Source organism: Xyrauchen texanus, chromosome 4 (assembly GCF_025860055.1).
Source record: "Xyrauchen texanus isolate HMW12.3.18 chromosome 4, RBS_HiC_50CHRs, whole genome shotgun sequence".
Taxonomy (NCBI): Eukaryota; Metazoa; Chordata; class Actinopteri; order Cypriniformes; family Catostomidae; genus Xyrauchen; species Xyrauchen texanus.
In genome coordinates this window covers 39,290,145-39,314,954 of record NC_068279.1, presented here as the reverse complement: position 1 = coordinate 39,314,954, position 24,810 = coordinate 39,290,145, and the positions used below count along the sequence as shown (strand labels likewise).

Genomic DNA, 24,810 nt, shown 5'->3' with positions numbered 1-24,810 from the left:
TTTAAAGGGGCAGGAAACAAATAAAGGTGACTCCGTGTAAATAATATGTTTTTGTTTAGCGCTTTCCGTGATCTCAAGCTTAAAAGACAACAAAGAGTATAGATAGTAATTAACTAGAAAGTCCATCAACACTGCTTTATACAGTAAAAGAGCAGCAAAACATTTCAGCGTGGAGAGGAGGTACCGAAAAGAGGTGATAGTATCTTTACATCTTAAGTACAATTATTTCACGAAAACTAACAAGACAATGTCCTGGTACTATTTTACTTAAAAATAATAATAATAAATTATATATTACGTTTGGAAAATGAAGCAAATATTTTAGAGCAATTGAGTTGTCAATTGTCATGGTCAATTTTCGAGAAATATATATTATTTAAATAGTAAAATATTTTTACAACAAAGTAGTACTCCATCGTACTGCTTTTAATGTATGCTGATTTAAAAAAAAAAAAAAAAAAAGTACGACAGCTATTTTGTTTTACTGTAACAGTAAAAAATAAAAGAAAAAAAAAAGGAAGACAATGTAAAGGTAATAACAATCATCATTGAAAACATCTGGAATAGTAGCTAAAAGTAACGTCTGGACGCGTTACAGTTATGAAAATTGGGGGATAAAATGTGTCACCCTGTGGTAGAGGAGATTTTGCGGCATTAACCCATCCAATCCAGCAGTAACTATCCAAATTTTTAACCCATCACATTGAATGTGTTTATATAATTATTTTAGACTTCTCTTATTTTATGAAAATAGACATTTTTAAACTTAGAGAATATAAATCTGCATATTTTCTTGACGGAAAGTTGAATTTACTGTTCTTTAGTCATTTGCTACCTTTACCACAGGGAGGTTTGCAATTTAATTAAGTGGAAGCGAGGAACTGATCGACCACATCCTTTCCCACAGTTTAATTTATCTGTTATATCAATGTAATGACCAGCTGATAAGAAAATAAATTAGGTTTTACTGTACAACAGTACTTGAAATGATCATTAATAGGAATTTAGACACATGTGGAGGAGAAATGGGTATTTGGAAAGTGATTTGAGAGATTTTTTAACTTAAAGGAATAGTTCACACAAAAACGAAAATTCTCTCAACATTTACTCAAGTTACTTTTTTCTTCTGTGGAACTTAAACGAAGATATGTTGAAGGATGTACTATGTCCATTTTTGAGACAGCATGAGGGTTAGTAAGTGATGAGAGAATTATCATTTTGGGGTGAACTATTCTTTTAATGGAATGATCACGAATCACTATATTTAAATACATTAAATAATAAATGAAACATTAAATATATAACAATAAAGACTTCAGCATCGTCAACTCAAGACCAAGATGTCCTTCCTGCTTCCTTTGAGTATTTTGTCTTACAGTAACAATCATTCACAAACAATGGCAAGGTGGACCTACTTTACAGGTTCAGATAGCAAAATATGATCTAATGTTTCATAAAGAGACCAAAAAATACATTTAGAATCACTGAATGCACTCATACACTCTGGCTGATCAGTCTGAAGTTTATTGTCAAAATGTCTTTGTATTAGATAGATTATCATGTTTTCCCATCATATTGTACATTGGTTTGCATATGAGATATATATACCACATAAGGAGCTGCACTCCAGACTCTGAACATCTCACACAACTCTGTTTGTCATATGTGCCCTCTATATCAATAAAAGATCAAAAATACAGATTGTTTATTACTAATGTGCTCTTTTTTAATCTGCCCCATATTTTTGTTTTTAAGTGTTGTTACATTTACATAGTGTATGCGCAAAAAGTTATCCCAAATACTCAAGATATATGTTGTTTTAAGGCTGTTTTAAATGATGTATTGGAAAATTTCAGTTATCATTAAAAAGGAATAACAGATTCTAGTTTTCAGGTCATGGATATATGAAACTGGCCTGTGGCCATAAAGACACAATGCAATAACATACTGTAAACTTAGCAATGTAGCATTTAAATGGATTTAATATTGTTAACCAATTAAATCTTCAATCTTACAACCTCAAAATAAATGAGATTATTAGTGCAGCTATCATCCGTCCAACCAAAGTAAAGGCACTTGTTTGTCATGTATAAAAAACCCTCACAAAAGCATGATATTTGAAACCCCAGAGTTTTGGTGTCAGGGCTTTTTCAGTCGGTGGTTCTCAAACTGAGTACCTCTTGATTTAGTCGTTTGGCTCAGTTTCACACACAGTATCATGCACAGCCACTGTAACCAGACTAGGTTTAAATCCCAAGCCACAGCTATACATATAATTTTTCTACCAGTCAATTAGTACCTCATTCAGGATATCAGCTAGTTTCTCATATATTTAGTTTCACTGTCTGACTTTGTGCTAATCTTAAATAACCCGCTCTAATGCAACTCGCCGCAAAGAATCAGACCTAGAGAAGTGAAGAAAAAAAATATCAGTGTACAGGTTCCACAGTGAATGTAAATGTAAAAAGTGTAAAAGAACAGAGACATTTAAGAAAGTGTGTTTGTTAATTTTCTAAAGCCCTTTACATTGCATACCTGAAGGAAACTAATTGATATTAAAAATCGAGACAACTGACACATCACTTTTTAAGGGGAATGTTTATTTAGTATCTATCAAAACATAATGAACAGAACACCGTTCTTGTGATTTATCTATTTAACCACTGATTACAAAGTACACAAACATGGACTGTGATCAGTGTCACTTGTGAGCCAGACTCACTTTTTTCGTTCCTCTATCTGCTCCACCTCACTTGATTCATCCACCACCTGTCCATTTACCATGGTCTGGGTGACCACCTTGACAATCTTCCTGGTTCTCACTTGAGGCTCTTCTTCAAGGGCAAGAAAAACAACACTTTTAAAGTCTTTTAATTATTTGGCAATTAGCATGGTCTAATAATTTCAATTATTAACTTTGTAACACTTTAAAATAAGGTTACATTTGTTAATATTAACTAACAATGAACAATACTTTTATAGCATTTAATAATCTTGGCTAATGTTAACTTGTGCATACTAACACATTTTTAAAATCAAAAGTTAATTCACTATGAACTAACAATGAACAATTGTATTTTTATCAGGTAACATTGACAAAGATGAATAAATACTTCTTAAAAATATATCGTTCATTGTTAGTTCATGATACCTAATGCATTTTAACAAATGTAACTATTATAAAGTGCTACTAGAGTCACAGGGTCCAAGAGTCAAGAGACAAGAGACAATTACGGTATGACTAAACTTAAAGAAATCACATCATACTTTTTTCTCTCTCTCTAATTTCATTTCCCTTGTGGTCCACTTATAATGTTACAAACTGTTTTTGCAGCTGTTTGAATAAATGGTTATTTGGGATTGCTGAAGAGTCTTGGAGTGAAACACACTACAGAATGTTGTTTAAAGTTCGGAACACTTTTTAAAATCAAAAGGTCAAGAAAAATCAATTCCTCATGATATGACCCCTATAATAAATGTTACTGATATAACAGTATTAATAATATATTGGCTGCATCCGAAACTGGGAAAATGCTGTATATGGAGGTAGGATGGGATGAAGGAACATTTCAATGCTAGCGTCACATCCTGTCTACTAAGATTCCTTCATCTGATCAGTTTTTAAAGGCAGCATAGATGTATCCTTCGCTGCCTATGAAATCCCACAATCCTTTGCGTGCCGATCCACAGTTTAAGAAAGAAAATGCCATCCGAAGACTAAGAGGCAGTTGATAGCCAGTTTATGTCTGTTAGTTTTTCCCACGTTTTCCAACTTTTGATTCCATTTTTTGTGAGAAAGGAGTTTTATAGTTATGAAATATACACTTGGTTATATTGATTATAATGAACTTGATTTTGTTCTATATTTATAGTCTGTTGTGGTTCAGTTGGACAGAATGAGTGCTGGTATCCTAGCACGGATGCAGGGGTGTAAAAAGTACTCAGAAATTATACTTAAGTGAAAGTATGGATACTGAGTGGAAATTTTACTCAATTAAAAGTCCAAGTATCTAGCCAAAAACATACTTGAGTGAAAGTAAAAATTGTTCACAATAAATTGTACTTAAGTATTCAAAAAGTACAAAGTAACTTTTTTCCTAGCTAGAATGAAATCAAGAGAGGAGATTGTGTAAGAGAGGATGTTGTTAAATTTGGTTGGTTTGTTAAGGCGCCATATTACTCTCTCTGATGACTGTCATATTTCCCCCAGTGGCATTTGCTGTTCATAGAATCATGTTACAATTAAAAAATCTTTGCAAAATAATTTTTATGTGGCCTATTGTGTTAACAGGGCAATTTCCTAGTGGAATGAACACTTGATGCGCTAAAACAACAATGACTTTTCACTCTGTTCCTCACACAATGCTATCTTATGACATATAAACACATTTACTATAGCACATGACTCATTTTAACATTTGCATTACATAACCAACTACATGTTTAAGCTTGTTTAAGTGTGATCAAATTGTGCAGAGTCCTGAAGAGCACACGAGTCGATACGTGAGCCGTAAGTGTCATAGAGCACCACAAAATGATATGGTTGCTTCAAAAATGTGTATTTTATGACACTATTTTTTTTATCTTGATAGAATATTAACCTTAAAAACCTCATCTGTTTAGGAGGTCATTTCACTCACTTTTAGTGCCACACAGTGGACATTTCACTTTGGAACTACCCTGAGACGTGTAATTTGAATGCACTTGCAAAAACATTTAATTTAATTACAAAAGCATTTTGTTTTTATATATATTGCAACATGAATGATAATTTTTGAGCTCATAACTGTCGAATAATGTGAAGTTTAGGACAAAAACCTTCGTGCTCTTAGTTTTGAATGAATACATCACATTCAGTCAGACGGTCACATACAGTCTAGTCGCACAAATATTTCAGCATATCCGAATCTCAAATCAGATCCAAAATTCCACCTCTGCAGATGGCCGGAACTCCACACAGCCGCCGTGCGACACTCCATTTGAAATGCTGACCTCTGGTCTGTCATCTGTCATTTGTCAGATGCAGTGAAAAGGCAACTTCAATCCAGTAAGTGTATCGTCACTTCTGGAGAAAGTGAGTGAGTACTTTTCAAGTTTAAATAAAATTGTAAAGAGTAAAACATTTTCTGAAGAAATGTAATTAAGTAAAAGTACAAGTATTTAGTTTAAATTGTATTCGAGTAAAATACAAATCCCCCCAAAATAATACTTAAGTACAATATTGAATAATTTTTACTCTCTTGGAACGATGTGACTTTATACTGCCTCAGTAGCTTGTCCGAAACAAGTTTCCAGAGGTACCCTCTTAAGCAAACAAAGTCATTGACTGATAGGTCAGCGAGGCAACAAGGCAGCTACTTTAGGATTCAGATGCAGCCATTATCTTTATAACTGTGAGTTATCCACAGTTTTCCTGAGCAACCGCTGGGCACAACATGATGATTCTAATTGACTGTTTTCTGTTTCTCGAGACACAATTTAAAAACTACCAAAACAAGTGTTTTTTTTGTAGTAAAAATGTATTTCAGGCTCAGCTTGTGCAGGTTTTGATTTTATTTCCTCCCAAAACACTAAATAGCAACAAAAACTAGCACAGGACTTTCCTAAACACCTTTTTGTGGGCTCACATTGACCTTTAACAACAGAGATTAATTTGTTTATAGAATCCTTAAGATGTAATGCCCCCCATATATATTTATATAAGCATTCTATTGTTAATTCTTTTCACACAAATTATTTTGATCCTTTGATAGTCAATAAAAAGAAATGTATTTCTTGAATCTTGATACACTTTGTGAACAGAAAAAAAACTTTTTTCCTTAAGGTGTTCCTTTAGCTCTGTTGTCCCTTAAACATCACATTATCCACTAAGAATATATGCCGATGCGAGTGAAACACTGACTGGAGACTAGAAATTGAAAACAGGCTAATCGTGTAAATATTCCACATTTAGGGAAAAGGTAAATAGTACTGTATTACAACTGTCCATTCAGAACAGACTTACTTTTAGGTGGAGGTGTTTCTTTTATCCTGAAAAACAGAAATGAAACAAATGACACAAATTATTGGGTATGTAAGCTTCCCTTAGTATTGCCTGTATTGTGACACTAGAAGACAGCATTTTTCAACTTAACAAAAAATAGAAATCTTCTTACACTTCCTCTCCATCCAGCAATCTTCTGTATGTGGCGATCTCCAGCTCCAAATTCTGTTTGATTCGCAGAAGCTGTTCATAATCGGTTTTAATTTTTTGCATATCCAAACGCAGCTGTGAAAGTTCATCCTCCAACTGTGTAAGTGCACCCTGAAGTCGTTCAATCTCAAAAGTGTATTTTTGATTCGTCTCTCCAAGGTTCCCCTCAAGAACACCAACCTGAGGTGAGCCAAAATGTTCAGTCAGTAATGAGATAGTAAATGTGCAAGGTCAAAATGTTTGATGAATTGCTTAAGGTTGAGATTATTAGAAATAAGTGACAACAAGAATTAATTGCCTGATCTATAAATGGTATGTGTGAACAATTAAGCCTGCTGAAAAGCTCTTATCACCTGTCCAGACCATGGGAAGTATATATCTTCTGATGTGGTTTTAGACTGTCATCACTTGTTCACTTGTGGCATCACATGCATTATGGAGTGATTTATTATACATGTGAAAAAGTGTTGAAATATGATGTTTGTTTGTATCAGAAAGAGCAGCAGATGGAGCATATTGTGGTTTCCTGTGCTGAAGGTATAGCCTTGACATGTTCTCTGACCATTTTGTAGACAAACTAATGAATACACGATTACAATTGTAAAATTGAAGCAATATATTAGTGCTTAAATATAACCCACCCGAGTGCTGCAGGTAGTCACAGCTGTGCTGACATTCAGTACAACAGCACAATTGAGAGTGTGATATTGCATGTATGCAACAATTTATTTTTAGACACAGTTTGGCAAGTTATTTTGTCTATTTTTGCTCCGCTAATGAAAATAGGTCCAAACCAAGCTAAACCACTGCATGTCGCAAAGCAATTCCAAAAAAACGCAAAAGAAGAACCCGATGGGTCAAAGAGCTCACTGTGGCCTTTAAAGGAGGAGTTCACCCAAAAATGAAAATTTGTTGTATGATTATGAGTACTATAAAATAATCTGTTTCAAAGTGGCAAGCGTGTTCGTGTGAGAACTTGAATTGTTTTGCCCTATCAAGCTCTCACATGTGGCATTAGCTGGGTTTATATCCACATATTTTAAGCACATTTTGAGATATCGCTTAAAAACTGCTGGATGTAAATCCCCAAAATACGCATGAGAAATGTATAGGCTCGCTTGAGGTAGATAAATATTTTATTAAATAAGAAGAAATGCGCATAAACTATGATGGAAACACATTTACTGTACGATCCCCTATTTATTAGGAATACAAGATGTGCATTAAAAAAAATCAATGTGACTGAATAACCAGTGGACCAATCAACACATCAACACATCTAGTCATCCTAAAATACTGCTGTCCTGAAAATCCAAAGTCTGCATAGTGTTTGTAGAGCAAATAAGCTGTACTGTTTGTTGAATACAAACGTGAACTGTGCCAAGGAGCAGGTTTATTGACACTTTTGAAAAATATCTGCACAGTAAAGTCATAAGAATGGAGGAATGCACACATATAGCGCTCCCAGAACTGTGTGGCGTGCTGTCGCTCCCAGACATGAGACAAAGTTCTTTACAGTGTTTTGTCTGTGTGCTCTAAACATTGAGTACTTTAGTAATAAAAGAGTCACTGTGGCTACAATTTCTCCAGAAGTGACGATTTTGTAGTTTTGAACACATGGAATAGAAATGCGGCTGTTTTCTTACATTGTTTTTGTGATTTAATGGTTTTTTGAATAAATTGAATTCACAACATGGATGGAAACATAGCTACTGTGAACGTTTATAGTGCTCAATGAAAAATTACTTGAATTTCACGTTTTGTCTCACCAAATGCTCATATGCTTTTAGAAAACTTGGAATATGCTGCACGAGCCACATGGACTACTTTTATGATTATTTGGGCCCTTTTTAAACATTAAAGTGAGGCACTATCAACTGCCATTGTATTGAAAAGACAGTCTGGGATATTCATGAACATTTTTCTTTTTGTGTTCATAAGAAAATAATGGAGGTTTGGAATGAGGACTTCATTTCCTACATAATTTTAGCATCGATCATGTCACCTGTTTGCGCAAACTGTCCAGTTCCATCTGTAAAGCTTGCAGGAAGCGTCGTCTTTCATTCAGCTCACTTTGAGTGCAACGCAAAGCCTCATTACTATCCTTCACCTGTGACTGCACGGTCTCCAGCTGTCACACACACAGACAGACACACACACACACACACACACCAGATGTGCTTATTGTATTACAGAGCACATATTCATTCAAACACCTGTGTTTGCATTTAAATCAGGAATCTAAAAATAGATAATTCAGGTGTGCAGGTTGTGGATTCTATGCTGGATTTAATACTTACCTTCTTCAGGTACCACATTTCAGTGTCCTTTTTGTTCTTCTGTGCAATCGACTCATACTGGGCCCTTAGCTCAGCCATAATGCCTCCTAGGTCTGGGCCCTGGGCTGCATCCACCTCCACATTCACTTGCTCATTGGCTAGACGGGACTTCAGAGAGCTCATCTCCTTCATGGAGACAGAGGTGTTGAAATCGGTGATTTAATACAGTAGTTTTAAAAGTATATTTTCTTAATATGTACCGCAAAAGTATTTGGACACTTAAGCCATACTTTAAATGTATGACTTTAATGGCATTCGATGCAAAGTGTCAGACCAAGCAAAGTCCCTTTCAAGGAATGTCAGTGCACATTGTCAGAATGTCACTCTGCAACCATCTTTGGAAAGCTCCCAAGCAGCATAAAAGTACAGCTCCTGTCTGCTTGAATGGGAAAAGACCAAAATTCTAAACAATTGTTGGTCAAGATCACAATCAAAGAACGTATTTAAAACCAGCAGTAAAATATGACAACAATAGTATCATATGCGTTCTCAAGTTGATTGACAGGTGATGTCTGGCTCTTTTACCTGTAAGGCATGACTTTCTTTTCTACAACTGATGGCTGTTGGATGTTCCAATTTCTCCCAATCTTCTCTTCTCTTCCTTTATCAAAAATAAATACCCCCCACCCCCTTTCCACGAGCACAGCACTCACTATATTCACCAATACACAGTGTTGATAATAATTATGATCTGGCCGTTGACACTTGTAAATAAAATTAAAAAAATTATCTGACTGTTGACACGTTTTCGCTCTATTTATCAGCATAAATATATATAAAAAAATTTTTTATGTTTTCAAATTTAAATGTTGAGCAAAGCCTTCTGGAAACTTTCAAAGTCAAAAAAAGGTATTAAAGTAGTATATTATGTGTTGCAGTAGCCAGATGTGTTTTTATAATGTGTTGTCAGACATTATTAACAACTCTGGAATATCTGGAAATAAAGCAATTCAACAGAGAGTTAAAAAGTGAAGTCTTCCTCGGATGCCATGTGTGTCGTTTACACAAGCGTTGCAGGAAAATTACATTGTTGTGGAGAAAGCTGCTTACTGATCGAGTCACATGTATACGGGAGTAATGTACACCGTTTATACAGTGCATGTAAATGGGAACACTGTTTTCTCGCAATAAGCCGCTTTCTGGTGTCCATGTAATCATATTCAGTGATATCTTTCAGGGCATAGGAATAGTTTCTCCATAACATTCCATGAAAAATTGTATAATAATAATAATTATATTATATAATAATTATAAAAGGCTTACAGTACCTTTAAGATATAATCAACCTAAATGTGTGTCATTAAAGAGGGCCCCATTCTTGTACTATGCCTGGGGCCCCTAAATCACTCAATACGCCCTTGACCACAGGTTTAGTTCATCACAATATCTGTGGACATAAACCAGAAAGTGTCCTGAACAATAAATCTATAGTTTTCATTTAAAACACAGTGTGCTTGGACTATTTTTCCTCAAAATAAAGACTAATTAGATATTATTGTTATCTAATGGAGTGACATCCATACAGTTTTAAGTGTAGCTTAAGTGTCCAAATACTTGGAGGTACTGCACAGTATGTGGCACATACATTTTGTGTTGCAGTACATTGATTAAATGGAAAATCAAGGCTTACAGCTCTGTTCTACATCAAAACATATTTTTCTATAGAATATAGGAATACATGCCTACCTCTGTGACTACTTACTCTCTCTTGACTAATGTCAATTGCCAGATTCTCATTGTAAAGTAATTAATCTGTTTAGGGTTAAATGCAACATTTCAGTGGAAACACACCTGTCTGTCCAAACACTAGTTCACCAACACTACAGGTCAGAACCGATATGTTTGTGATTGTGGGTGTGTTCCTACACACTGTTTATTCTACATATCTATCTAAAAAAAAATAGCTTGAAATGGGTGTAACTGTTTACAGCACAGAGTCTTTCCATCTGTCAGAATGACAACTGTGGGAGATAAGGGAAGTGTAACATCTTTGCCCACTAAATAATTGAAGAAAAAAAAGAACATTTAGAAAATGTTGTTCAGATTATTTAAAAAAATGTGGATGGTTTCTTACATGACTATACGGTAATTTCTAAGATCAAACTACTATCCTGGGGGACAAATGCATGACATATCCTGTTAAATAAATATGTATTATAATGTGTTATGTGCTGGTTAAGAGTTTAACCTCATCATGATTCTTCTTCAGGAAATAGAGCTCCTCTTTCAGACTCTCCAGGTCTCCTCGGAGGGTTGTGATGATCTGATCATGATCAGATTTAGCCCTTCTCAAGGCATGACAATCTCTCTCAACTGACTGGCAAAGAGTCGCTTCTGCCTCCCATCTGTTCATAAAGACATAAAATATCCCAAAACTTACTTACACATTAGTACAAAAGACAACACGTTTCATCGTGGATCTTTCTCAGGGATTATAAAAAAGAAGTAACAAAAAGCGCAAAACTCACTTGACCCTAAAGTCATCTGCCGCAAGCTTGGCATTGTCAATCTCCAGCATTATACGAGCGTTCTCCAAGGTCTTTTTCCTCACCTAGAGAGCAGAAGTGATGACAATGGTGAATAAAAGCTAAATGCTCCTATGTAATGTCATCACTTAGCTCTGAATGAAACTCTTAGTTGCACCAGATCACCTGACATTGAGGTAAAATCACAAACCTCTTGTCCAATTGCATGTGCTTGAGCCATCAGTCCCTCAATGTCGTGACCCTTGGGTGCACGCTCAATCATCAGCTGCTTAATCTTCAGCTCCAGGTTAGCATTGGACTTCTCAAGTGAACGCACCTTTTCTAGGTAGCTGGCCAGTCGGTCATTTAGACCTTGCATGGTCTCTTTCTCACTGACACCAACTCTCAAACCATTCAGTGAGAGGTTGCTCAGGACGTTTAGGCCATTTCCAAGAGAGGTGGAACGAGATAGGGACAAAGTATTGGCTGAGGACAGGGACACTGGGACTTTAGAGCGCCCCCGAACCCCACAGTCACGCAAGGACATGCTGGAAAATGAGAGTTGCCGCCCCAGAGAGTAGCTATGCGTAGAGAAACTGGAGGTCATGATGCTGACAGAGATTCTGTGTGTGCAATAATGGTGAAGAAATACTGTCAGAGGTTCATTGTTTGTAACAATGTACAAAGTAGTTACACAGACAAAATGACCTGAATATATACATATATATATATATATATTTCACATGCCATATAAAGTCTATAGTTAGAGTCTGACTTAAGCCCTGAATATTCTGATAATATACTCTCAATAAAGTAAAAAGCATCAGTTATGGGCCTTGACAACTATTTATCAACTATCTATCATACAGCTATGAAGAATTATATTTAGAAAAGTCTTAACTTGAAGTGATATAAAAAGATTGTATTCTCATGACAAAAATAACTATTTTAATTTAGCAGGTAATTCTTTGCAAATAAAGAATAGAGAAATTGTGCATTTTAAATAGTACTTACACAGATTGTCTCCAGATGTAGAGCAGAGCCTGTGCAATATTGTGTCCTGTAAAGAACTAGTGGCTTGTATGTAATTGTTCAGGTGTGGCAGAGTATTTATGCTGGGACTGTTCTCAAAGAGCAGTTAGCTATGGAAATCCATGACCAGCCAATCACATCACTCCACAGGTTCCTTGACCGAAACCGATACAACACAATGCAATTCTCCCAAGGCACAAGCCACGTACTGCATTGCATTTCATAAGCATATAATAGTCTTAGAAACAAACAAAAACAAAAGTAGAAAAAATTATGAATTCATCAATATGATTTACTTTTATTTGTCAGAAACTTAAATTCAAAGGATAGTTGAACTAAAAATTAAAATCCTGTCATCATTTACTCATTACCATGTTGTTTCAAACAAGTTTGTTTTTTCTTCTGTGGAAAAGATGTTTGGCTAAGTTACCTTTCAAAGTCATATGGAAAAAAAGATGCTAAATGAATGAGGACTTTTTTTTGTACTTTTAAAGGACATCAAGATTGCTACAGATTAATAATGGTGAAACATACCGTAATAACAGCGTAAACATAACCTTATTTTTATCTGACCCTTGTGTAAACTTTCAGAGAGACGAAAAGAAGTACATTTCTGTATACTGACACCATTCAATGAGGGTACAATGACCTGTAACGTGAGAGCTGTACTTTACATGGAGACGGTCCTCCTAGACCTCACTAGCCATGAAGAAGCTCAAACAATGAGGCAACAGAGAGTGAGCCGGAAGGCAAAACCACTGTGAAATTGTCCTGTATGGGGAGGAGGTTGACCAAATCAGCTAGTAACCATACAGTGTGGTAAATTCTTGCTCTCATTGTGTGATCATGAATTCTGAATCTATTGTGCATTGTATAATATATATTTTTTTAAAGTCCACAATTAGGATTACTCACTTTATAGGCATATTCACTGATTCAACATTGGTGTGAATGTCTCTTGCAGAGCTTATAGGCCATATTCACGCTAGCGCCATCTTTGATTCTTAATCAGGATAAAAACGAGGCTGTGAGAGATAGATTTGTCTCTTCAATGGTTTGTATTGCAGTTGAAAGTGTTTTTGGATCGTTCTGCGATAAAGCAGTGACAAAATATTTGTCCAAGAACATTCAGTAGGCCTATACAAAGAACTCAAAGACAACATGAGTTGTGGACAATCATGTGATCTAGAAACTTTATACAGCTTTATATCGTTCGTGCCATTGAAGAGACTTTAAGTCAATACCTCACAGCTTCATTGTCATTCCCATTAAAAATCAAAGATGGCGCTATCGCGTATATTTTATGTTTTATTTTTTTATTTTTTTTTACATTTACCATGGATGGCAATACAGTGGAAATAGTTTAAGGTACTTTGGATGAATATGGTAATCATTCAGAACCAGTGTTTATCAAAGTTCCGTGGCGTCACCATCTTAAGTTATACATGGTGCATTTCTTGTAAGGGATGTCTCACATAGCTATGAAGCCTAATTTTAGCCTTTTTATTTTTACTTACTCCCAGACGATACTCTATGAACATTAATCTGAACATTAAATGCGGAAGCAGAAATGTCGTTTAGTTGAGTAATAAAAAGTTGCAACTTTTCAAATATTGGTATATTACATGTCAGATATACATATCTACGGAACCGCAAGCTGAAAAAAAAAATTAACTGTGCCCCAGTTCTCTTCTAAAAATTAAATTTTCTCTTCAAAAAAAGGAATGCGGTACCAATCTTGGCCACCAGGTGCCACTATCAGTAAACATGTTATCTTATGCTTTTAAATGCGGGGTTGAGTTGAGAATTCTGTGGTGGAAATGATAGTGACAGAAATTACAATTTCCATCCATTTTTAACGTTTCTGAGATTAAAAAAAAAAAAAAGAAAAGAAAAAAAGGCCAACTTCTTTGTGTTGCCAAGACTAATTTCAGAGCTAACATTTTATGATTGGAAATTACGCGCAATAAAAATATTTGGCTCACAATTGACATTTACCTTTGTTTTAATCAAATATCAATTGTTTAATATTATCTGAAGCATGGTCTTTTCTGACACTTTTGCTGACATAACAAGTAGGCTATACTAACTTTTGAAAAAAATTATTTAAGGCTAAATTGTTTGGTGTGGTTAAACTGATGCCATTCATATTTTTTTTAATAAAAAATTCATAGAAATGATTTTCACTCAATGAATATTGAAATTATTTATTTTTATTTCACTCTCTTTGTATAGATTATCATAGTTTTTAACATGTATTAATTAGTATTTTTATAATGGGTCTGGGACAAGGATAAAACAATAAAATCTGGAACACTATACACTTGAAAAGTACCAAAAATAAATTAAGAAGGCATGGTAAAAAGTTTCAAAATCAGATGTAATGTGATCTTCAAATAACAAAAAGGGGAGAAAAATCAGTTACTTATAATAAAACATTACCCCTGGGACATGAAATTCCCCTAAGTTGAAGAACCCCCATATACAGTGGTGTTGGCTGAGGATTTTTGCAAGTCATACAGGAAACATAACTCGATTAATTCAAACTAACGCTTAGAGGAAGAGTAAAGTAGTTGAATACAGTCTGTATTTTTCTTATGATGTGGAGCATGCAAGTCCTTGCAGTAAAAGGAGAGCTAGTCATACCAGCAGGACATGCCTGATAATGTGACCCTCAGCTGAGAGATGTGGTAATAGTTTTAGCTGGGAGAAAGACAGGCTTTGAGAATTAATCACTTGGCCTGTGTAGACCGAGATAAAGAGTATAGGTGCAGGAGAGAAATTACCGATAAATGACAAGGATGAACAAGCCATTTTCTGTCTGTTTTTGCCATTGTGAATTATTGTAAAGCTATTGTCACAGCAAGTTTAATTGTGTCCAAATCAACAGAACACTTAGAGAATATTTCATGAAATGGTGACATGAATTGACAGAGAAGTAGATCAATGCATCATGCTGTATTCATTGCCTGTTATTGTCATCAGTATATAGCTCACTGGATAATGGTCATTATTTTATTGGGCGTTTGATAAATTTTGGTTGCCATTAAACACACACAGGCAAAATTGGAGACCTTCAAACCTTGCCACAATTATTATTACATATCAATGAACATCAGTGAATAAAGGCGACTATAAAATATTGGATCCTTAGATGAACTGTGACAGGATAATTCACATGTATTGCTAGACTGCAAAAAATCGGGTCTGCGGCCCTGTCAGGGGTATCAGCTCTAGCATTTAAGTGTCTATTAATGTCTCCAGAGCCCGAGGATTTTGAATTCTTTGACATGTTGTCTTCATAGAACAGTTATGAAACAGAATGTACCGAATCTCACCGGTTTATGATACAAAAAGAATTAAAAACTAACAAAGTATGCAGAGCTCCCTGTTCACACGTCCAACCCTCGCATGGTGCCACATGACTCTAGCTATTTATATTTTTAAGCAGGAGTGGGGAATTTTATTTAGATAGTCAACTATTCATTTGCATCATCTGTTTCAAACAGAAAAGTGTGAGATCCACAGTAGTTAAAGATTTTACAAAAAATGTTACACACAGAATTTCACACAAATTTTGCATAGAAGTTTAACTAGTACTTTTTATACAACTCCATGTTTTCTCCTTTAATAAAATAAATCAGTCAATTTAGTTGTGCCCATCCCTTTTCCCTTACATCCAGCCTCTTACAGGAAGACTAATTTTGTTATTACACAGATGAATTATACTCTATTGTTCTCAATATCAAAGGTGATAATCCTGATTATCAAAGGTGATAATAATGTGTAAAATCACCTGACTGCTGCTATAGCATGAATAGTGATTAAACAGTTAGCTATTCACAGTAAAGGATCATTTAATGTCTGAATGCCTTGCAACAATGTATAATTTCATCATGTCATCAACTTTCTGATATTTTTGCTACTGGTGTATATTTTCTTGTTTTTCAATGCACAGTTTTTCCTGTAATGTTTCTGACTGACCATGTATTTGTTCTGTAAGTATATGGTTACAATAATTCATTTTAAGAAAACATTTACTGTACTGTTCATAAAATGCAGCATCCATAGTGTTTTATCGTCAGCTAAACGAGCTTTAAGAACAATAAATTCTGCTTCTCTTCTTTTCCATTCATCTTCTCATTATCATTATTATAAATGTTCAAAAAGACTATTGGTAAAGAGGTTATGTCATGTTCACTGTTGTCTGTTGTTTTGTGCTTTTATGTTGAAATTTAGTTTAGTTCCTGTTTGGTTTTTGTAGTCCTTTTGTAGTTTCATTTTATGATTGGTTTTCCCCTGATTAGTTCTGATTCCCTGATTGTTTCCCCATGTGTTCCTCATTCCCTTGTTTGTTCCTTTTGTGTATATAAGCCCTTTTATTTTCCTTGTTTCCTTGTTAGTTCTTGCATGTTTTGGATGCTCTGTGCCAGGTCTCCCTTGTTTTGCTTTCTTCTGAGTTTTTCTATGTTTTTTTGAATAAACTGCTGCACATAGATCCCCATTCTCCGCCTGCTTCGTCACAGAAGAACTAACCACCATTATGGATCTAGCAGCTGTCAGAATTCTCCTCCTCAGGCAAGAGGACCGTCCAGTTGAGGATCATGTTCGTGAGTTCTTAGATCTGACATATTTAGTGGACTACCCAGAATTTTCCTTGGTGGTTTTCTTCAGAGCAGGTCTCTGTAGTTCACTAAAGGAGCTGTTGCCTCCGGCAGAACCTCACTGGACGCTCCTCGAGTTTGTGGAGGAGACTCTACGAGTGAGCGGCTCGCCGTTCACTGTGGGTGTAGAGGAGGATGGTGTAACATCTCCTCCCACTGAGGTCACCCCCCAGACTTCCATGGCTCATCCCCCCATGCCTGCCACAGCCAACGAGCCAATGCCCACACCTGCCACGGTCAGCGAGCCAGAGCCCACGCCTGCCACGGCCACCGAGCCAGCGTTGCCAGCTCCATTCGCGAGGAGGAGGAGGAGGAGGAGGAGGAGGAGGAGGAGGAGGAGGAGGAGGAGAGAAAAAAGGCTTCTGCTCCCCAGTCTCCGCCTGCCACGGTCAGAGAGCCAGCGCCTGTAGCCTCGACCGTCCCAGAGGCAGCGCCTGTAGCCTCGACCGTCCCAGAGGCAGCGCCTGTAGCCTCGACCGTCCCAGAGGCAGCGCCTGTAGCCTCGACCGTCCCAGAGGCAGCGCCTGTAGCCTCGACCGTCCCAGAGGCAGCGCCTCCCGAGCCTCCAGGGTTCCTCCTCTCGAGCCTTCCAGGGCTCATCCTCCCAAGGCTCTCTAGCCTTCCAGGGCTCCGCCTCTCTAGCCTTCCAGGGCTCCACCTCTCAATCCTCCTAGGGCTCCACCTCTCAAGCCTCTCGAGCCTTCCAGGGCTCCGCCTCTCAAGCCTCCCGAGCCTCCCAGGGCTCCGCCAATCGAGCCTCCCATGGCTTCAATTCCTGAGCCTTCCACGGCTCCACCTCCTACGGCTCCGCCTACCGAGCTTCCCAGGGCTCCGCCTCTCGAGCCTTCCACGCCTCCCGAGCCTCCCAGGGCTCCGCCTCCCGAGCCTTCCACGCCTCCCAGGGCTCTGCCTCTCAGGGCTCCGCCTCCTGAACCTCCCAGGGCTCCGCCTTCCAGGGCTCCACCTCTAGAGCCCTCCACCCCTCGAGCCTCCCAGGGCTCCACCCCTCGAGCCTCCCATGGCTTCAATTCCTGAGCCTTCCATGGCTCCACCTCCTACGGCTCCACCTCCAGAGCCTTCCAGGGCTCCGCCTCTAGAGCCTCCTACGGCGCCACCTCCCTCAGCTCTGCCTCCCGAGCCTTCCCGGGCTCCGCCTCTAGAGCCTCCTACGGCACAGCCTTCCTCAGCTCTGCCTCCCGAGCCTTCCACGGCTCCGCCTCTAGAGCCTCCTACGGCGCCACCTCCCTCAGCTCTGCCTACTGAGCCTCCCGCGGCTCTGCCTCCTGAGCCTCCCTCAGCTCTGCCTCCTGAGCCTCCCACGGCTCCACCTCCCTCAGCTCTGCCTCCTGAGCCTCTCGCGGCTCTGCCTCCTGAGCCTCCCTCAGCTCTGCCTCCTGAGCCTCCTACGGCGCCACTTCCCTCAGCTCTGCCTCCTGAGCCCCCCATGGCTCCGCCTCCAGGGCCTTCCATGGTTCCGCCTCCCAGGCCCCATGACCCTGTTCCTGACCTGTGGCCTCCTCCCAGGCCCCCTGACCCTGTCCCTGTCCTGTGTCCTCCTCCCAGGCCCCCTGACCCGGTCCCTGTCCTGTGTCCTGCTCCCAGGCCCCCTGACCCAGCCCCTGTCCTGTGGCCTCTTCCTAGGCCCCCTGACCCGGCCCCTGTCCTGTGGCCTCCTCCCAGGCCCCCTGACCCTGTTCCAGTCCTGTGGCCTCCTCCCAGGCCCCCTGACCCGGTCCCTGTCCTGTGGCCTCCTCCCAGGCCCGCTGACCCTGTTCCCGACCTGTGGCCTCCTCCCAGGCCTCCTGACCCGGTCCCTGTCCTGTGACCTCCTCCCAGGCCTCCTGACCCGGTACCTGTCCTGTGGCCTCCTCCCAGGCCCCCTGACCCTGTCCCCGACCTGTGGCCTCCTCCCAGGCCCCCTGACCCGGTCCCCGTCCTGTGGCCTCCTCCCAGGCCCCCTGACCCAGTCCCCATCCTGTGGCCGCCTCCCAGGCCCTTGTGCCCCCTTGGACTGCCTGTCTGCCCCTTGTGCCCCCTTGGACTGCCTGTTTTCCCCTTGTGTCCCCTTGGACTGCCTGTTTGCCCCTTGTGCCCCCTTGGACAATTGGTTTTTTTTTTCTCTTTTTTTGTGCCTTTTGGAGCGTTTGGAATCCGCTCCTTAAAGCGGGGGCTCTGTCATGTTCACGGTTGTCTTTTGTTTTGTGCTTTTATGTTGAAAATTAGTTTAGTTCCTGTTTGTTTTTTCTAGTCCTTTTTGTATTTTCATTTTATGAGTTGTTTTCCCCTAATTAGTTCTGATTCCCTGATTGTTTCCACATGTGTTCCTCATTCCCTTGTTTGTTCCTTTTGTGTATATAAGCCCTTTTAGTTTCCTTGTTTCCTTGTTAGTTCTTGCATGTTTTGGATGCTTTGTGCCAGGTCTCCCTTGTTTTGCTTTCTTCTGAGTTTTTCTTTATGTTTTTTGAATAAACTGCTGCATATAGATCCCCATTCTCTGCCTGCTTCATCACAGGTTAATTGTTTAGAATGTATTGAGCTTATTTATGAGCCTAATTATTTTATGCAGTGTTGTTTCTTAGATTTTTAGATATTTTTACAGGACAATAATAAAACATTGTTGTGAAGAATAATATTTTTGCCCTAATATCAAAGGTCTTACCAGGAAAAAAAAGAAATTATGATCCAATGTGAATTTTCTTGATAAAAAAATATGATTGTTTCTGGTAACATGTGCATGTAAAATGGCTAGAAATAGCATTTAAGCTTGGCGTAAAGCTGACAATTTACACAAGATTTATTTATATTTCTCCTGCTCCAAACTTACTTCAAACTTCTCCGTCTGCTCGTATGAATGAACACATCATAAAGTGTTTCACCGCTGTTCAAATGCACTTTGTATCGCATCATTTATATGTATAAATGTTTTCCATCTGAAAGGACTAAATATTAAATGAAACAAATGACAATAAAATGCAAATTAATCTCTTCATTAATCAAAATACTTTTTGAATGTAACTATTCTAATTAAAAATTATTTAAACTGTAACTGTAGTGGAATAAAGTTAGGCTACATATATTTTGTATTTTAAATACGTAATCCCGTTACATGTATTCCGCTACTCCCCAACAATGTGGATAAACAAAACAATTTTATCTGCATTTTTAAAGCTGAAATGTTCTTATTCATTTGTTTTCTCATTTGTTTTCTTAAGAACTAGTTTTGTTTGGCAAGAGGAATTCAATTTAACAAGTTCCCGAGTATATATCACTGCGTGTACCATTCCTTCATTTTTGTTTTAAATATTTGTTATGAGCTTGTTCAGCTTGATGGATTTTATTATCCATAATTTTTTCAACAAAAGCTTTTTAGGATATAGGATTTGGAGTAATCTAGATTAGACCAGGTCATAATGCGTTTACATGTTATTTTGCCAATCCCACTAACAAAAGTAAAAGCACAAGAGCATCTGTGAGCATCTGTTATTCTGGTCAAGAGATACGCACGGTGGCGCCACAGAAAATCATTTTTCTTTTTTCTTCACCCAAACTTGAACCATTGAATACCTGTTTTTGTTAGTATGGTGCTTTGGCTAGAGTAGCCTATTCGAAATCAAGGCGTGTAGTTTTATGTTATTTCCGCTCTAGTAAAAACTCAAATTCCATTCGAGCGCGTTTTTTTTTCTCTCATCAATCCGTGGAAACTCGTCTGAGAGCCAGAATGTGCGCGATCTTCCTTTTGTACGCAGCTATGTCGTGATTTTAAAAAAAATACAAACATTGTATTAATTCTTTGGATTTTCTTCCTTCTTCCAGAACACCACTTTTGAATTCTCTGCGCTACTGATATGTGAATCCTCTTTTATTTCTTTTTTGTGTTTCATATCAAACTGCAATGAAAGGTGAGCAATATTTTAGCCCTCATATAAAATAATGGTCCAGTTGTATATGATGTATACCCACATTTGTACAAAAGTTTTGTTTTTTACTTTGCTTTGTAGTGTTTAGCTGTTTACTCAAGGGGACATGTATCCTGCTGCTGAGTATCTCCTTATGTCTTGGTGAAGAGAGCTCAACGTTACCAAATATTGGTAAGTATCACTATTAGCCCTGTTAAATAAAAAATATGCCACATAAAATAAATAAATAACATTTAATAGTTACATTAGTTGCTTTGGTAACACTTTACAGTAAAGTTAAATTTGTTACCATTTTAATTAGTTAACCTGAACCAACAATGAACAATACTTTTTAAGCATTTATTAATTCATAGTTAATGGTAATTTCAACATGTAGTGATATGTTTTTAAATTCAAAAGTTGTATTTATTAATAATTGTTAATGCACTATGAACTAACGATGCACAATTGTATTTTTATTAACCAACATTAACAAAGATTAATAAATGATGTAAGAAATCTATTACTAATTGTTAGTTAATGATAACTAAAGCATTAACTAATGCTAGTTAAATATGCAGACTGCATAATGCAAGTGTATGTCTGTATCTGGTTAGATAAACTGGTCAGATGGACTTAATTTGGTACCATATTCATGTTTTCTGAACTGAATAATATTCATTCAGTTTTGTATTGTAGCTTCCAAAGTGTTTTTGGAATATTTTGACAAGGCAAAATTGTGTTTATTTTTACAGAACAACCACCACAGCTAATGTTTTTAGCATATTCTCAAAACAAATATGCACAAATGCTCATTAAAAATTAACCAATTCAGTTTTATTGCAAGAATTACATCACATGTGCATCTTAAGGCATTTTCTCAAAAGTTCACAAAATTTTAATATAGGAGCCTATGTTTTTTATTTGAGTATCATTAAACTTTGTTAAAGTAGGCTATAATCCAGTGTCAAATAATTTATCACACAGATTTCCAGCAGGTATACTTTGCATGTGTGTGAGCTAGAAAACTTTCTTTTTTTCATTAAGGAATGATGGAAAGTATAGTTGGAGAGTTTGGTTATCTGCTGCACAATTTGTGCACAGTTACCACATTTCATTACCACATTGCATCTGTCATACATTTGTCAAGTGAAGGAGAGGGTCATGTCACTGACAGTTGTGGGCAAAGATATGATGCATGTTGTATTTATGAATAGGCCTTATCAGAGGAAGCATTAGTGCCGTATTCCTACTTAAAAGCATAGTTCAGCATGTGAAAAATGAGAAAAGAAAAATTACTCTTACTATTTCAAACAATAAATCAATTTGTTTAAACTTCCTCCTAACGGTAATCCTCAGAGATCGGTACAAAAATCACATGATGCAATTCCACAGACAAGGCATGTTTCTCATTTATGCCGGTTGCATAATAATGCAGCTGTAGCTTTTCATATCTACATGACGCCTAAATGCTGTAGTAAAAATGATTGGGGAATGCTAGTGATAACACTAATAGAACCTTTTTATAACAGCTTTAACTGTATTTTTACTGTACTGTTTTCTCTAGTGAATCCTTGTTGCTGTTACCCTTGTCAAAACCGGGGGCTGTGTGTTCGATATGGCCTGGAGAGATATGAATGTGACTGCACCAGAACTGGATTCTATGGAGAAAATTGCACTATACGTACGTATCTTTACTCTTTTATCTCATTCAGTATGTCTGTAAATTGCAGCCTGATCTTCCTGTACAGTCATGAAAATTATTTGACTGTAGAGACATTTTTGCTAAATTCATTCAATAAGCTTGTAAATGTAGCTGGATATATAATGCAAATGTTAAATGTATGTTTATGTCCCCTGATGTTTTACTCATCATTTGTGAAGGTAAATAAAAGTCTTTTCCACAGTACGTACAACGAGTCGTGTAAAAATAATTTAGCAAAAATTTAGGTATTGTAACATTTTTCTATGAGACCGGGTTGATATATTGGTAATGGTAATTTGTTGTCTGTTTACAACCAAAACTCAGATGCTGGACTGAGCTGAAATGTTTTGCCATGATGTCACAGCCTATACCTGCGTGAAAAACATGGGCTAGCAACATTTAATTCATTTTCATATTTCATGAAAGTCAAAGTTTTAAGGTATCAAATGAATTTATATAAATTTCATTAAAATAGCTGAATGATTTAAACAGCACTCAGAGGTATTATTATTATTTATTTTTTTCAAAATAATGCAGAGCAATATATGCATGTACTTTTTGGAAGTTTGCTGGCCAGAGTTAGTTATTGGATCAGCCAAAAAAAAGAGAATAAACTTGTGGAAGCCCATTTCACAGTAGTGCCAATCCAATATGTCTACCCAAGTTTTCAGGAAAATTCTATGATATCTCATACAAATGTCCCATGTATTGACCTTTTATTGTACTATTGCAAGATCTCTTTTCTCCCTCTCTTTACTTTTAGCTGAGTTTTGGACAAGAGTCTATCGACTTTTGAAACCCAGTCCTAATACAGTCCACTACATCCTCACCCACTTTCAATGGCTATGGAACATCATCAACAAGACGGCCCTCAGGGATTGGCTGATGTATAAAGTTCTAACAGGTTAGTTCTGATACACTCTTCAGACATCACTGGTATGTCGGACACTCTGTGTGCGGGTCCTCTGGAGATTTACTATAGCACACAGGATTTACACTTCTAAATGACACAGAAATATAGCAGTAAACAGCACTGAAAATGGCAAAAAATAAATAAAATAAAAAATATTTAAGAGTAAAATTGCTCAACACAATATCATCACTCTCTTAAGAGATGCATTTACATTTGTATTTTGTATTATAAACACCAGTGCAACTAATGCTCATGCTTAAAAGAATAGTTTACATGAAAATGAAAATTCTCTCATCATTTACTCGCCCTCATGCCATCCCAGATGTGTATGACTTTCTTTATTCCGCAGAGTACAAACAACTATATTTAGAAGAATATCTCAGCTCTGTAGGTCCATACAATGAAAGTCAACAGGGTCTAAAGCTTTGAAGCTCAAAAAGCACATAAATGCAGTATAAAAGTAATCCATAAGACTCCAGTGGTTAACTTCATGCCTTCAAAAGCGATATGATAGGTGTGGGTGAGCTAGTTTTTTAAAATATAAATCTCCACTTTCAAACAGCCTTGCTAAGTCTTTTCACCCAAGAGTTCCTCTTTTGTTTTTGGAGATTCACATTCTTCATGGATATCTCCACCTACTCGGCAGGGAGGAGAATTTATTGTAAAAAAAAAAAAAAAAAGGACTTAAAGCTAAATTTTGTAATTTCTGCGACACTAGCGCCACAAAACGGAATTGCAAAACAGATTTCTGAATATGCCCTCCATCTGCCATTGGTCAAACAAAGAGATAGCCCCGCCCCAAGTCATGCCTTTGGTTGAGTCACTGTTATTTTGTATAGACAAGTCGCTCAAAACAAACAGGAATTTTCATAGCACCACGGAGACAAAGTGCTTAAAAGTTTTTGAGAAAATTTTATAAAGTTTTGAACAAAGTTTTGGGAGGAGCTTTTCTAGTTAGCCCTGTCAATCATAGTGCAACACATATAGGCAGCTGCTTACCTTACACCCTTGACAATTCTTCCGCATCCCTCCACCACCCCAACTCCTCATTTACTATCAATTGTAACTAAGTCCAGTTAACCAGTCCGGAGGGGGGGAACTTCCTGCTCGAGCCATGCAGCATATGCTCAAGACCCTCATGCTCGAGCCCCTCCTTTATGGACATGCAAACTCTTGAACCTAAAATAATTTGACTCAGTATCTACTTACAGACAATCAATGGGTGGGGGGTCTTTGCAGTTTGTAAATCCTCTTAAATGGACGATGTCGATGATGTAGACCACACATGTGTAGTATGGACAGAAAGTCTTGGCTGTGATTAGTTTTTAGCATAAATGGCTGTGGTGTTTTCTTTGTTTACTTTGACAAGATTGTTTATCATTTAAATTGCTTGGATATATTTTAGTTGCCAACTCAGTGTGCTGTGTTGTATCTGAATAGGCTTTTATGGTGTTCTTCAGGTTCTCAGAACAAACAACACGGCCTTTGAATGGATTTCATAATGGCTTTTTATCTGTTCTTGCAAAGGGAGTCTCCTATAATTCAGCATCCTTCCCATATTTACTCAAGTCACAGCTCTGTGTTTTGAGTGGCCCCTTTTCTT

General features: G+C 37.6%; 2 protein-coding genes across 3 annotated transcripts in view; one reads left to right on the top strand and one right to left on the bottom strand.

Moving 5' to 3' along the window:
- Positions 1 to 1,147: 1,147 nt before the first annotated feature.
- Positions 1,148 to 24,260, bottom strand: LOC127639180 (keratin, type I cytoskeletal 18-like). The gene is made up of 11 exons (XM_052121072.1): positions 24,207 to 24,260; positions 12,012 to 12,267; positions 11,209 to 11,620; positions 11,001 to 11,083; positions 10,721 to 10,877; positions 8,494 to 8,658; positions 8,199 to 8,324; positions 6,156 to 6,373; positions 6,005 to 6,030; positions 2,723 to 2,834; positions 1,148 to 2,405 (listed from the first exon to the last, which is right to left on the bottom strand). The coding sequence occupies exons 3-11, from the start codon at positions 11,602 to 11,604 to the stop codon at positions 2,363 to 2,365; spliced, it is 1,326 nt and encodes a 441-aa protein (XP_051977032.1). The 5' UTR covers positions 11,605 to 11,620; positions 12,012 to 12,267; positions 24,207 to 24,260; the 3' UTR covers positions 1,148 to 2,362.
- LOC127639167 (prostaglandin G/H synthase 1-like) overlaps positions 20,214 to 24,810 on the top strand; it is a 19,491-nt gene continuing 14,894 nt past the window's right edge. Inside the window, exons 1-5 of one of the 2 annotated variants that reach the window (XM_052121057.1) lie at positions 20,214 to 20,413; positions 20,507 to 20,592; positions 20,692 to 20,781; positions 22,157 to 22,273; positions 23,058 to 23,198. In XM_052121057.1, coding sequence (XP_051977017.1) covers positions 20,586 to 20,592; positions 20,692 to 20,781; positions 22,157 to 22,273; positions 23,058 to 23,198 — 355 coding nt within the window. In that variant the 5' untranslated portion in view covers positions 20,214 to 20,413; positions 20,507 to 20,585. Of the gene's footprint in view, positions 20,593 to 20,691; positions 20,782 to 22,156; positions 22,274 to 23,057; positions 23,199 to 24,810 lie in introns of both variants that reach the window. The other variant, XM_052121048.1, reaches the window with a different exon arrangement.

Bases quoted from the DNA above. Each gene is read 5' to 3' on its own strand.
- LOC127639180 (XM_052121072.1), bottom strand. From the start codon at position 11,604: ATGACCTCCAGTTTCTCTACGCATAGCTACTCTCTGGGGCGGCAACTC. The intron at 10,878-11,000 runs GTGAGTTTTGCG...CTTTATGAACAG, and splicing joins GCAGATGACTTTAGGGTCAA to ATGGGAGGCAGAAGCGACTC. The intron at 2,406-2,722 runs GTGAGTCTGGCT...TCACTTCTCTAG, and splicing joins CAGATAGAGGAACGAAAAAA to GTCTGATTCTTTGCGGCGAG.